This window comes from Lutzomyia longipalpis, chromosome 3, assembly GCF_024334085.1.
Source record: "Lutzomyia longipalpis isolate SR_M1_2022 chromosome 3, ASM2433408v1".
Classification (NCBI taxonomy): domain Eukaryota; kingdom Metazoa; phylum Arthropoda; class Insecta; order Diptera; family Psychodidae; genus Lutzomyia; species Lutzomyia longipalpis.
In genome coordinates, this window is record NC_074709.1 from 15073310 (window position 1) to 15086700 (window position 13391).

The window sequence follows — 13391 nt, forward strand, 5'->3', positions numbered from 1 at the left end:
CAATTTTCCAGGCAGTTTTGCATTCCATTCACCAGAGCTCCCCCATCAGACAGGAAGAGCTGGAGAAAATAAATAAATTCACTTTGTGCCCTATTTTATCATGTTCTAAGACCACATCCTGCCAATAAAACAATGGCATTCCTCTGTCCAGTACGTATAAGGCGTGGAAAGAAGAAAAAAGGTACGTCTACGGTTGGGAAATGAGTGCAAATCGCTCGAAATTCCAATGCATTAATTTTGCCTTCGTGTCTCTCTTCACACAGCTCTCGGGGCAGCGGAGATTGACAAGGATCTCACGCTGCAGGGCAGTGGATTGGGCTTGAATCATGGTATGGGCAGAATTACGGGTTCAGCCAGTATTGAGACACTCGTGCGTGTGGGAATTGAGAAGGAGCATGGGCTGAGTCCGGATTCGAAGATGGTTGTGATGCACGACTTCACTCCATGCGTTGATGATGAGCTTGAAGTGAAACGGGGGCAGATCGTCAATATTCTGTACCGTGAGAATGACTGGGTGTATGTGATAGGGCAGGATACACGACAGGAGGGCTTCATTCCGCACTCCTATTGCGCTCCCTTTAACACACAACTTGCAGATCTTGCCATCAAGAAGAAGCTACCCCGCGATCAGGTTGTTGGCTTCACAACGGTGGAGATTAACGAAGGTGCTCCGGAAATTGCCACGGAACTCATGGATGACACAACATCGGGTTTGATGGGGCTCCAGGCCTCCCTTAAGCACTCACAGGTGATTTTTTTTCTCTATATTACGATTTTTGACTAGAGAACAATTTATGGACATTCATACTTTTTTCTGTTTTTTTTAAGGCGAGTCTGAGCTCAGAGCCGGACTTTCTGCCTTTTGCCAAGGATCCCAGTGGACGGTACATTGTCCTGTATACATTTATAGCACGTGATGAGAACGACGTGTCCGTGGAACGTGGAGAATTTGTAACAGTGCTCAATCGAGAAGATCCTGATTGGTTCTGGATCGTTCGCAGTGATGGCCAGGAGGGTTTTATCCCTTCGGGTTTTGTCTATCCGGCTGACAATGTTCTGCAGGGGAGTGTAAAAGCTTCCACAGGAGCACCAACAAACAACAATAACAACAACAACAACCTCCCTGCCCAGAATTGTCCTGCAAATCCCACCCAGAACACCGTTCCAACGTCCGGAGGACCCAATGCGGGTGCTCCCACGAATGCCAATACAGCCAATCAGCAGCTCTTGGGTGGATCTGAGGATCTCAGGTACCACGGTACGGAGCTAGTGATGCTATATGATTACAAAGCTCAAGCTCCGGATGATCTGTCCGTGCGCCGTGGCGACTGGATCTATGCGGATTTGAATAATCAAACTGTGGACGGATGGCTGTGGGCTTATGCGCCCAAGACGCGCAAATACGGCTTCATCCCCAAGGCGTACGCCCGTCCGCCAGCAATGACGAGCCTCTAGCAGGCATGGAGTGCCCTTCTCTCCTCTCCCAGACCCCAAATGCTTCCAAAATGGCGCGGGAATCTCCAGTTAAAACGCATTTAAGTGGACTTTTACACACTGATATTTTTTTCTACTAAAATTCTCTTTGATTTTTTTTTACAAAATAATAATATTTAACAAAACTCACTGCCTTATTGCTTCTGCGCTTGTCTCTGCTGCACTTCCTCCAGCTTCTTTTGTGTCTCCTCTATTTGTTCTGGAGTCACAGTTTGGGGAATCTTCAGTTCTTCCTGCTCCTTCAGGATGAATTGTAGATTCTCAATTTTGCGCTTTAGGAAATCAATTTGCTGGGATTCAAGATGCTGACGATAGTCTGTAAGCTTCTTCTCTCGGATGTCCTCACAATGCTTGTCTGTTAGCTTCCGGATGGCATATTTCCTGCCCACGAGAGGAATTTCATGGGGTTGGGGTTTGTAGATGAGATCAAGACGATCCAGGAGCCATTCGAACCTCCGGTAATCCCATCGACGAAGAATTCCCAGGTAAGAAGTTCTCTTTTCAATCAATTCCTTCAGGAAGACTTTCAGCTTCCTGTTCCGTGGATGCTGTAGCGCAATGTCTTGCAGTCGTCGGATACGAGCAGTTTGATCGGCTATTCTTGCTTCCATTGATCCAATATCAAGAGCATGCCGCTGCACTTCAGCTTTCATGTTGCCCCTCAAATAGTGAGCAGTTTTCTTTGCGGGAAAACTTTCGAGGGTAAAGAGCTTCCGGACTTCCTCATCAGCTGTCTCCAGGAGTTTGCAGTCTTCATATTCAACTACAGGCAGGGTGACATCCACAGACGGAGAACCAACCATATCACCGCTTCTCTCCGGACGCGTACAGCAAATCTTCTCCGGGCGAACCCATTTTATCGGGACTTCCGGTTTAAAGGCGTAATGTCGCACTACGAGCCGGAAACTGCCAGGAAGATGAAGAATTTTTCTCACAAAACTCATTATTTTTTCAGCCGGGAAAGTGTGGTCTGGAAGTTTTATGGAAATTCCCTGGAAAGAACCTGCAATTGCCGGGAATATTTATTGGAAGTATTGGAACGACTGCATAAAGCTGTCAAAGAAGACGTCACAGAAAAACGTCAGAAAAAAAAGCACACACGTCTTCGTAATTTTCAGTGAAAGGATTTTTTCTTGCCCAATTTTCCAAGCTTTGTGCTACTCCTGTATACACAAAATACACACAGTTCTATAGATAGATAAGTGAGGTGTGTAGTGAAAAGAATAGGGGTGAGAATGGATGACGATTGGGGTAAGAAAATGCATTGCGTGTCACATTTTTTTTGCACTCCCGGAATTGACTTTCTCTTTGCCCCCACAGAGCAAATAGCTGACAAAATTGAGCAGGGTACGATACCCCCGAAGAATCCCAATATCAACAAATGGGAAGGTGAAGATGAGGATGATGATGTCAAGGTAAGAGAATTTCTGCTGCATATTTGGGAATGATTCAGGGGATGTGGGAGAATTTTTGTATGCTTTACGCAGTGTTGGCATACGCGTTTGCACATAAGAAGTTAGGTTATGAATGGGAGAGTCCAAGTAATTTCAAGAAAATTCAATGCTAAATTGACAAAAATTGCGTTCTTCGTATGATTTTCATGCGAAGTTTTTGCTTTATTTGTTCAGAGCAACAGTAAAAACACAGATGTTTGTTGCTTGTGATGACGTTTTGAATTTATGTTAAATCCTTCATCAGGTTCTCAAGCATAGGGGAGAGCGGGGTTAAAAAAGTCACTTAAGGGTTTAGAAAAAGCTCAAAATATCATATTTCCCAAACAGATAAAGCAAAATGTATAGCTCAATTCTTTAGGATATTTCTTGCCCTACAACTCTTTCTCAGATCATTTTGTTCTATCTAGCTAGGAAATATGATATTTTAAGCTTTTTCCAAACCCTTAAGTGACTTTATTAGCCCCGCCCTACCCTATTGATTGTGGCGTTGATCAAGCAAAAGGAATGTCCTAAGAAACGATTAATAATTTAACACTTTTCTTGTTAAATTTTTACCTTTGAATACATTCTAATCGATTTATTACATCCTGTACGGCTAGATGACCTTAAGGCGTTTACAGGATGTTTTTAGTTTTATACGCTACTAATCTTTATTAGCTTAAATAAATGATTTAAATTCAGCTATAGATTCTTTTGATATTTCACGTTTAAAGGTAAAAAAAAAATCTTACAGAACGTGAAAATCCCAAATTAGTTCTGCCAAATAGGCTAAACATGAACTAAAAGATAATTGATCCACATCGTGTAAAAAATAATTTTCAGGATAATTTTTCATTTTCTTTTTCAAAATATTTAACAGGACAACTGGGAGGATGATGAGGAAAAGAAGGATGAGGAGAAGGTTGAGGCGAAACCTTTGCCAAAACCCAAGAAAACATTGCAAAAGAAGATAGCAGAAAAAGAGGTTAGTAGAGAAATTAGTCAATAGAAATCCTTTTAAAAATTATTCTTAAAATTTTTGCATTTTAGCGTCTTGAAGAGGAGGAATTAGAAAGGCGAGAACAGGAAAAGTATGAAGCCATGACACCTGAAGAGCAACTAGCGGAGAAACTTAGAATTGAGAAAGCACAGAAGGAGTCTGACCTCAAAAATGCTCAGGATCTGCTGGGAGTGAGTGGGGAACGTTTAAGCAGTGGCGAAGGGATTGATGCAATGGTGCCCACGAATAAGGCAGAATTTACGGAATTAGCTGATGCCATTAGCAGAAAGGTCTCAACATTCAAAGCAAAAGATGAGTTTCCTGCATTCATTGAGGAGTTAGTTCGCAATATGTGTGTACATTGTAAGTCTCTCCATCTCCTATTTTTTTTTTAAAGTTCATAGTCCTCAAAAAATCTCTTAAAAACTTTTGTAAAAATTGTAAATTTTGCAGTGAATTCGACTGATTTGAAGAAAGTAAAAACTACAGTGGATAACTTGTACACGGAGAAGCAAAAGATGGAGAAGGAGAAGAGTAAAAAGGGCAAGGCCAAGTCACGAGCCAAATTGAGATATGACGGTGACACAGTAAGTAGAAAGAAAAGAAGAAAAAAAATGCAAATTTTAGCTCACCACACCAGTCACAATTTTGCATTCCTCACACATAATTTATTTATTTTCTTGGCAGCAATCGAAAATTACGGACTATGGGTACGAGGAGTACGACGAATATGATGATTTCATGTAACATTAAATCAAACTTCGCGGAATCCTATCTTGTTATTTACACCCAACAAACACACAACACAACAAAAATCTTCTACTAAATGTATATTCAGCTACATTTATGAAAATAATGGAAAAAAAAATTCTCTAAAATGATGAAAAAAAATTTATTTGAATGTAATCCTCAAGTGTAGAAAAAAATTTAATCTACATTTTGCTGTAAATTACTTGTAAAATTAAAAATTATGAATTTTCAATAAACATTCAAAGATTGCAACTGAATTAAAATGATTTTATGATTTTTTTTCGTTGCTGTATCTTCTGTTTTATTTTGCTAATATGGCGCTTTTTTGATAAAATTTAGGTAAAATATCATTTTACAGCATTATCAGCAACATGCAGCAACGCTATTGATTTGATAAATCATCGACACCTTCGCAATAATAATCTCTGGGATTATTTTAGCATTAATTTCTCAAAGTAAGTTTTGAGATTTCTGATAAAACACAAAAAATGTTTAAACGGGATGAAAAAAACAAAATATAAGTACTCTGAAAAAAATAGTTTGTAGCGATGTTTGTCAAAATTTGTTAAAGGATATTAATTTGGAGGTAAATGTGAAATTTAACAAACATGGTTTGTATTTAGAGATTATTGGTTGTAAAATGTTTGTAAATTCAGGGAAAAATACAAAAAAGTACAAGCTTTAACAAACATTTTACAAATTTTTGCAAACATATTTTAATAAATTTGGAAGAACAAACTTTTTACAAACATTACAAATATGTTTGTATGCTGGTTTGTTCATAAAATCAAACGTTAACAAACTTTTTTGATAAAGTTTGCTAAAAGGTTTGTTGTTTTAGTACATTAACAAGCTTAAACAAACAATTTTGAAATAGTTTGTTGAAGGTTTGTTATTTGGGTACATTTTAATTAGAAATAGAAAAGGTGGACGCCGTTTAAAAAAAAAAGTGCAAAAACCAGAAAAAATGGAGGCTTTATGGAGAATCCCCAACTTTATGACTTGTGCGTGCAGTTTGGGGTTTTTGAGGCAGATAAATCATATTGAATGGTAAGTTATTTAAAGATAACCTCAATCGTTTATGATATCATTCTCGAATTAATCATCCTTTTTATTTACAGATAATAGAATAACTATGGAACTCCTAAAGAGCGACATCAGTGTGATTTTCATCCACGGAAACATTACGACGAAATTCTGCCGCGAATCGAGGAAGCAGCAGGACGCCCGTAAAACTTCCGGAAACATCACAGAACCCTAAACTCTTGTAAACTCTTTTTGAAGAGTAAATAAAATTGATAATTTTTATTTAAAAGGATGTCTTTTATTTTAAAAGTTACAAAATAGAATAAACAAGCTTGTAATAGTTTGCTAACGTTTGTAAAGAGGGCTATGCGAAATTTTTAACAAATTTCTACAGCAATAACATACTTTTACAAACATGGGTATTTTATTTTGAAATAACAAACTTGGAGATTAAAAAGTAATCTCCTTTGACAAAAAAGGGCTTTGACTCCTTTTCACTTCCATGTTTGTTAAAAAATGTATGGGAGTTACAAATTTTGACAAACTAAAATACAAACTATTTTTTTCAGAGTAGGGGTAACTGGGGTAAAATGGTGAATTTGAAAAAAAAATAATATCTCAAAAAGTAGTTGGAGCTAATCTGTCTAATTTTGTCAGTAGTTGCACTCCATAACCCTGCCTAAGCCTAGAAAGTTTTATGATAATTGATCCAATATTTTGGCTTTTATTTGAAAAACAAATCTTTCGAACCTCAAAATTACTCTAACCTCTCAACTACAAATTACGTTTTGGCGAAATTCTCTGCAATTTTTTTGTTCCGACTGCATTTTTAGACAGAGTAAATATTGCTAAACACGAATCTAATCTAAATTTTCCAAAAAAAAATTCCGAGTTTGCTCTAGAACACTGTAAAAAATACCCATTGGCTCAGAACAGAAGGCCGTGACTTTTGGTTGACGTCTTCGCGAAGCAACTTTTTGGAAGCGACTTTTTTGCGAAGACATAACCTCAAAGCAACTTTTTTTTATGCAAAAAAGTGAGAAATACGGGGAAAAATGCATTGCACTGCCCCCGGAGGGCTTCCCGTATGCTCTTGATGCACTTTCAGATGAAAATTCGCACAATTCTTTTTTTTTGTCACAAAAATCTTTCGAGGCAACTTTTTTGGCACTTGGAGGAAACTTTTTGGAAGCGACTTTTTTGAGGAAACATTTTTGAGGAAACTTTTTGGAAGCGACTTTTTTGAGGAAAAATTTTTGAGGAAACTTTTTGGAAGCGACTTGTATTAAAAAGTGTATGAACTTCAAGTTCCTGTGCGAATTTTCGGGTGGAAATTGACTTTAGGGGCATACGGGAAGCCCTCCGGGGGCACTGCAATGCATTTTTCCCCGTATTTCTCACTTTTTTGCATAAAAAAAAGTTGCTTTGAGGTTATGTCTTCGCAAAAAAGTCGCTTCCAAAAAGTTGCTTCGCGAAGACGTCAATTAAAAGTCACGGCCTTCTGTTCTGAGCCATTGGGGCAAAATGGTGAATTTGTTGTTTTTTTTTAAAATAACTTATTAAATTATAGAAAAAAAATTTCCGTAGTTATACTAAACTATTATATACAATTTATGATGTTTGATCACTTACTATTATCAATTTTTATAAACTAAAAAAATTAAAAAACACAATTTCTTAAATTTAACGTTTTTTTTTTTAAATTTTTGTATTTTTTAATTATAAAAAAAAGATTTAATTGTTACACAAATATCTTATTCTCAATTGCTTTTATAGTGTCTAGATGTAATAAATTCATTAAATTGAAATTTAAGAACAAAAAACGTAAACTAACATTTTGCCCCATGGTTTGGGGCAAAAAGTTAAAAGTGTAAGGTTTCGGAAAATGGAATGAAAATGCATTTTCTTGTGGAGTTAGAAAATAATCGTCTGAGACAAAGTTGTAGCCCGGAAAATTTCCTATAAGACAGTCTTCATGGGAAAACTCAAATATTTTCAGGAAAATCAGGAAAATTTTTCTACCTAAAAACTAAATTTTGCCCCGTGTCCCCCTATATCCCTTAAAGGTAAACATGTGATATAATTTTAGTACGTACTACCACTTGCGTACTTGCCCACTGGGTTCAACTCTTTACCTTTCCATGTGTTACGCTGGGACGGTATTAGCCCCACAGCTGACTGGAAAGTCCGTCTAATAGTAATTCTGCTCTCTCTCTGTTTTTATTTCTCATTTTATAAACCACTTGATTTAGTAGTTCCAGTGTAGTGCGGAGTGATTGCAGTGATCCAGTGCCTTTGCCCACCACTTCCAAATATAGCCACAAGTGGTGATTTCGTGCAGAAATTGGCTAAACAAGTTCGCCTACGAGAAAGTTGATCTCATTTTTTTTGCACATTGCTTTGTGATTTACCTGCCCAGACAATGGCGAAAGTCATCAGCCAGGAGACCTTTGACGATGCAGTCAGGGAGAACGTTATTGAGTTTGAAATGTCCGTGGAAGAGGCCAAGGAGGAGACCATAAAGCAGTTCCAGGCGCAGGTTTGGATGATTTTTTTTGTCTTTGTTGGTGGCTCTTTAAAATTTACAGGAGCACTCTTTCTTTTAGGGAGTTAATCTGGCCAATATTATTGTCGATCTCAAAGTCAACACTTCTACGGGACGACCAGTAATTTTGGAGAAAATTGAGGAATTGAAGAACATCAAAGAAGTTACGGAAGGTAACAAGAAGGAGTTTCTGGAGATTATTCAAATAATCTCTGAAGAATGTTCAAAGACTCTCCCTCATCGTGTCTTGGCTGCTAAGAATGGAGCCAATGATACCTTGTTGGGACTTCTAAAGAAGATCCTGGAAGCTGAACCTCGTGATCAGGAAATTCTACAGATGATTGTGGCCAACTTGGGCATAATGTCAGAGAAACAACCAGATATCTTCACGCACGACTACCTAGATGCAGCACAGCGTCTTCTAGACATTGGAAGCGATGACTCTGTTATCCGAGAATGCCTCCGGTGGCTTCAAAAAGTTTGCATCCTCCATGAAATGAATCGTCAGATGATTGTTGATGAGGACACAATTAAGTACCTCAAGACCTTCCTAACTTCCAAATCTGGCATCATTATCAGGGAACTGTGTTCGGTATTCCGGAATCTTGTTCTAGATGACGATATCCGCGTTGAATTTGGCAAAGCTCATGAGCACGCACGCGTTATTGCCGAATCCTGCCTTGCAGATCTTACGAAACTCCTCTATGGTTCGTTGATTGCAACAACATTTCCTCCCACACTTTCACCCATCAATTCACGCTGTTCCGCTTCTCTTTGAGCAGATTTCAAAAGCGAACGAGACGTTGTGAGTGATCTCATACTAACGGTTGCAACGCTCACGGTGAGAAATGAATACTGTTTGCTCGTGGAAGATGTTGGAGGGTTAAAATTCACTCTTGGTGCCATGGTAAGAGCCCAGAGAATACCTCATCTGAATCATGGAAATGAATTTCTTTCAACTTTTTCTTCCAGAGTGAACATGCAGATAGTTTGAAACTCGTTCGAGAAGGCTTAAAACTCATCAAGGCTCTAGCAGGAAATGACACTGTTAAAGTGAAGATTATCCAACAGGGAGCAGCTCCATTAATCATCACCCTTCTAAGCACTCATCGTGCTAATGAAAGCCTTGCACGGCATGCTTTGGCTGCAATTGCCATGCTCACACTTCGTGTCAAGGAAAACAGTCTTGCCTTCTTTGAAGCTGGAGCACCCGAAGTGATTGTGGATTGCATGAAAATACACGAGAAGAGCAAATTTGTGCAACGATCTGGTTCTCACTCAATCCGGAACATGGTGTCACGCAACAAGGATCAATGCAATGCCTTCATTTCCCAGGTAAATCGACTCCAAGCAATACATTTTACTTCTATTTCTTCGAAATGATTAATAAGAGTTAAATAATTTTTTTAGGGTGCTGAAGATATCCTGAATTTAGCTCTCAAAGAGCATCCCAGTATTGCGTATGATGTTAAATCAGCCCTCAGGGACTTGGGAGTTGCCGTGCAGCTAAATGAGGAGTGGACGGGAAAAGCAGAGAAGACTATCAGCAACTGAAAGCACAGGCTTCACATACAAGATCTCTCATGATGAAATCATCACAACTAACTTAATAACTTGCAATTTTTATTACACTTTTTTCTACAAAGTCTATTAATTTTGCTAATAAAATGCTGAAGGTTGAACCTACAGCGGCCCAGTAATTAAATTTTAATCTTTATACGAATACAATCCAGTCTGCTGATGCTTTTTTTTCCTTAATTCTCAGAGAAGTTCAGGTAACTTACGAACTTTCTTTAATCAGATATTCTTTCTCTCTGCATTTATGGTGTCCCTTTCAGGTCCGCGATCAATCTAGCGAGTTGATTGAACTAAAAATAATTTTTATGGGTTCCTTTGAGCTCAAATAAGACATTTTTAGCAAAAAATCCCAACTCAAAAATTCTCGCTTTTTTGTCCTTCCTGATCCTGTGAGTCCTTGGGGATGACCTTTTGTTGCCATAAAATGATCAGGGATTGTAAAGATATAGTCTTGTACTAATTTGAACTCAATGTTCTTAAAATAACTATACAAAATGAAACATTTTCAAAATCGAGCCTTTGGGTCAGCGTCTGACCCAAATGGACCTTAAAGGGTTAATGCAACGAAACTAGATTGTAAGGAAGAAATAAGAATGTCACAAAACTTCACCTAGATGTTGTAAAAAAAAAAGAAGCCTGCAATTCCAGCTTCTAAAAAATTAAGCTCGAGCAGGTTTTAACTATAAACTAACGATCAAATTTTTTCTTTTTATACAAACGTATACATCGTAAAAGTCAATCATAACGCGTCCAGTTATTAGAGTTGGTATACCATAACGCGGATGGGTCAGTCTATGCGTTGTAATTTAATTTTTAAGTTAGTATTAGTAGGCAAAGTTAATTTTTTTTATGAAATTCATCAATTCGAAAGACAAAAAAGGTTATATCTCAAGTTACTGTTGCACATACAGAAATTTCTTGACTAGTTTTGGAAAGGTATTGAAATAAGCTATAATCTGACATATATTTCTATACATTTCAAGGTCACCTCTAGAACACAAAATGGCGGATTTTTGTTCTACCAAAACAGTTTTTTTTGACTTTTTGTCCTCAAGGAATGGTTTTTTTTTAGAGGTTTCTGATGTTCCAGAAAGCTGTAGAGAATTGCAAAACCTTTAATTTGATACCAAATTGAGCAAAATCGGACAATCCGTTCAAGAGATATGACTCTTAGAACTTTTCAAATTCAAGAATTTTTCAAATGGCTATATCTTCTAAACGGCGACATAGAATTTCTTCATTTTTGGACTGATGAAAGATATTGAGTCAGGCTACAACATATCAAAATTTAAAGGAAAACGATAACAGATGTTCGGAGATACAGCCCCTTAAAGTTAGGCAATTTTTGTTTTTGTTTTTAGCGCCTCTTGCGGATGTTTTTGAAACTTGAAATGTTCTAGTCAGTTGTAGGGCTTCTCAATACCTTTCATTTGATACCAAGATGGTCAAAATCGGTCAAGCCGTTCTCGAGATATATTGAAAAAACACTTTTTGCTTTAGGCCACGATATTTGCTAAACCGCTTGACCGATTTTCAAGTATGATTTGTTGATGAAAACATCTCACTGAGCTCTACAACATACTAAAATTTCAGATCTCTAGCTGTAAAGGAAGTGGTTGACGGTATTTCAAAATGGCGGACGGCCGCCATCTTGGATTTTGAAAATGCGAAAAAATGAAATTTTACACCCACATTTCTATAGAAAACTTCAAACCGGAAGTCTCTATCTGTTACCGTTCTCGAGCTATAAGGCAAAATGTGGAGTCCTGCCCGGCAGGCCGGCCGGATCAAAAATTTTCCACCATAATTTTCGTAATGTGGGATGTCTAAAACTTGCTCATACCAAGTTTGAGCCCGATCTGAGGGGGTCGGTTTTTCCGAAGATTACAATTACTTGGTGTTGGCCACGAAGTGGAACACCAACTAAAAATGTAATCTGTAAAAGATTGCTCACAGATGAATTAAATTTCATTCAGTTTCCGTCTCATACACCGTGGGAGGTTCTCTTGGCGCGAGCGCTCTAGCTTCGCAGCCATGTGACCGTCTTGTTTGCATTTCACTCCGCTCCGTGAAAGTATTATCAGGTCACTTTCTGCCGCACCAACGGCAAATAAACAATCCAAAGAGTGATAGGAGATGATGAGCAGTTGATTTACAAACTCTCTTCTGAAGTTGTTTAATTGAGGGTGTCTCGTGGAGAGCACCGGCATTGATAAGAGAACGGAGGGGAAGCACGGCTGAGAATTATCAATTAAGTGGATGAAAAACGCGTTATCACAGAGAGGAGTTTCCTGCACGAGGAGATTGCGGGGACGGGAAGTGAACAGAAAAGAGAAGGGGACGTGTTGAGTTTTGAGACTTTCAGCTCGATCGAACACTCCAGTCGTGCTGAGAAGGTCATATTGGACGGAATGGCTGCTGCAATGAAGAGTGAGAAAATCGGTGTGATCGGGAGTGGCCTAATTGGGGGTTCATGGGCTATGTTGTTTGCTTCCGTGGGCTACCAAGTCACCATCTACGACATCATCCCTGAGCAGGTGGACAAAGCTCTGAAGCAGATTGAGGAAGAGTTAAAGAGGCTCGAAGTTGGTGGACTACTTCGAGGAAAGCTGACAGCAGCCCAACAATTCTCCTGCATCCGTGGCTCAACGGATCTTGCTGCAACACTCAAGGATGCAATCTTTGTGCAGGAATGTGTTCCGGAAAATCTCGACCTGAAGCATAAGGTCTACAAGTAAGCAGAATGTGCTGATGAGTGCCAATTGGAGAAGATTTAAAAGGATTCTATCCGATATTTGTTTTTTTTTTTCAGAGAAATTGACAAGTTTGTAGATGCCCGGACAATCCTTTCCAGCTCTACGAGCACCTTCATGCCATCACTCTTCAGTAAGGATCTAAAGCATCGAGAACAAGTAATTGTATCGCATCCTGTTAATCCTCCATACTACGTCCCTCTCGTGGAGGTAGTCCCAGCTCCTTGGACGCGTCCCGATGTGGCGAAGAAAACACGTGAAATAATGGAGGAAATTGGCCAGAAGCCCGTCTCCCTGAGTCGAGAGATTGAGGGATTTGCTCTCAATCGCATCCAGTATGCCATTCTCAATGAAGTGTGGCGCCTCGTGGCCGATGGGATTCTCAACGTGAAGGACATCGACAGCGTAATGTCCGATGGTCTGGGCATGAGGTACGCCTTCCTGGGACCCCTTGAGACAGCTCATCTCAATGCCGAAGGCATGATTAGCTACTGCGAACGCTACAGCAAGACAATCTTTGCTGTTAGTGAAACAATGGGTCCTACTCCAAAAATGGAAGGACCCCAAGTTGCAGAAGTCGCCAAGCAATTGGAAGAAATGTGTCCACTTGACAAACTCCCAGAAAGACGTGCCTGGCGTGATGATTGTCTCACAAAATTGAGTATGCTAAAGAAGGAGCAAGAGAAGAAGAACTAAAGAAGCGTTTTTGCAGCTGAATTTAGAGAAATTTCTCCATTTTTTGCACTTTTTTTTGTTCTCTTTACCAATAAAAAACCGTTGAGAATTTGAATTTACTTTCACTTTCCAGTCAA

The 13391-nt window shown here is 38.9% G+C and overlaps 5 protein-coding genes across 7 annotated transcripts; 4 read left to right on the forward strand and 1 right to left on the reverse strand.

The window, feature by feature from the left end:
• Positions 1-14: 14 nt before the first annotated feature.
• LOC129793303 (SH3 domain-containing protein Dlish) lies at positions 15-1619 on the forward strand. Its single transcript, XM_055833156.1, has 3 exons — positions 15-181; positions 264-748; positions 829-1619. The coding sequence occupies exons 1-3, from the start codon at positions 133-135 to the stop codon at positions 1453-1455; spliced, it is 1161 nt and encodes a 386-aa protein (XP_055689131.1). The 5' UTR covers positions 15-132; the 3' UTR covers positions 1456-1619.
• Positions 1541-2525, reverse strand: LOC129793305 (28S ribosomal protein S15, mitochondrial). Its single transcript, XM_055833160.1, has one exon. It carries the CDS (start codon positions 2436-2438, stop codon positions 1629-1631), a length of 810 nt encoding a protein of 269 aa, XP_055689135.1. The 5' UTR covers positions 2439-2525; the 3' UTR covers positions 1541-1628.
• Positions 2526-2546: 21 nt separating this feature from the next.
• On the forward strand, positions 2547-4940 carry LOC129793304 (eukaryotic translation initiation factor 3 subunit J). Of its 2 annotated transcripts, XM_055833158.1 has the most exons (6): positions 2547-2745; positions 2815-2909; positions 3808-3912; positions 3978-4290; positions 4381-4514; positions 4615-4940. In XM_055833158.1, exons 1-6 carry the CDS (start codon positions 2730-2732, stop codon positions 4672-4674), a joined length of 723 nt encoding a protein of 240 aa, XP_055689133.1. In that variant the 5' UTR covers positions 2547-2729; the 3' UTR covers positions 4675-4940. The 2 variants fall into 2 exon arrangements, with proteins under 2 accessions (XP_055689133.1, XP_055689132.1); XM_055833157.1 differs by having other exon boundaries at positions 2553-2745; positions 4381-4940.
• Positions 4941-7846: 2906 nt separating this feature from the next.
• On the forward strand, positions 7847-9953 carry LOC129793306 (armadillo repeat-containing protein 6 homolog). Its single transcript, XM_055833161.1, has 5 exons — positions 7847-8242; positions 8310-8955; positions 9031-9155; positions 9221-9583; positions 9659-9953. The coding sequence occupies exons 1-5, from the start codon at positions 8126-8128 to the stop codon at positions 9800-9802; spliced, it is 1395 nt and encodes a 464-aa protein (XP_055689136.1). The 5' UTR covers positions 7847-8125; the 3' UTR covers positions 9803-9953.
• A 1823-nt stretch (positions 9954-11776) lies between these two features.
• Positions 11777-13369, forward strand: LOC129793309 (lambda-crystallin homolog). Of its 2 annotated transcripts, XM_055833165.1 has the most exons (3): positions 11866-11910; positions 11999-12560; positions 12639-13369. In XM_055833165.1, exons 2-3 carry the CDS (start codon positions 12238-12240, stop codon positions 13273-13275), a joined length of 960 nt encoding a protein of 319 aa, XP_055689140.1. In that variant the 5' UTR covers positions 11866-11910; positions 11999-12237; the 3' UTR covers positions 13276-13369. The 2 variants fall into 2 exon arrangements, with proteins under 2 accessions (XP_055689141.1, XP_055689140.1); XM_055833166.1 differs by having other exon boundaries at positions 11777-12560.
• Positions 13370-13391: the final 22 nt, after the last annotated feature.

Coding starts and splice junctions, on each gene's coding strand:
- LOC129793303 (XM_055833156.1), top strand. CDS start 133: ATGGCATTCCTCTGTCCAGTACGTATAAGGCGTGGAAAGAAGAAAAAA. Junction 182..263: donor GCGTGGAAAGAAGAAAAAAG/GTACGTCTACGG, acceptor CTCTTCACACAG/CTCTCGGGGCAGCGGAGATT. Junction 749..828: donor CCTCCCTTAAGCACTCACAG/GTGATTTTTTTT, acceptor GTTTTTTTTAAG/GCGAGTCTGAGCTCAGAGCC.
- LOC129793305 (XM_055833160.1), bottom strand. CDS start 2,438: ATGAGTTTTGTGAGAAAAATTCTTCATCTTCCTGGCAGTTTCCGGCTC.
- LOC129793304 (XM_055833157.1), top strand. Junction 2,910..3,807: donor ATGAGGATGATGATGTCAAG/GTAAGAGAATTT, acceptor AATATTTAACAG/GACAACTGGGAGGATGATGA. Junction 3,913..3,977: donor AGAAGATAGCAGAAAAAGAG/GTTAGTAGAGAA, acceptor TTTGCATTTTAG/CGTCTTGAAGAGGAGGAATT.
- LOC129793306 (XM_055833161.1), top strand. CDS start 8,126: ATGGCGAAAGTCATCAGCCAGGAGACCTTTGACGATGCAGTCAGGGAG. Junction 8,243..8,309: donor TAAAGCAGTTCCAGGCGCAG/GTTTGGATGATT, acceptor TCTTTCTTTTAG/GGAGTTAATCTGGCCAATAT. Junction 9,156..9,220: donor AATTCACTCTTGGTGCCATG/GTAAGAGCCCAG, acceptor TTTTTCTTCCAG/AGTGAACATGCAGATAGTTT.
- LOC129793309 (XM_055833166.1), top strand. CDS start 12,238: ATGGCTGCTGCAATGAAGAGTGAGAAAATCGGTGTGATCGGGAGTGGC. Junction 12,561..12,638: donor CTGAAGCATAAGGTCTACAA/GTAAGCAGAATG, acceptor TTTTTTTTTCAG/AGAAATTGACAAGTTTGTAG.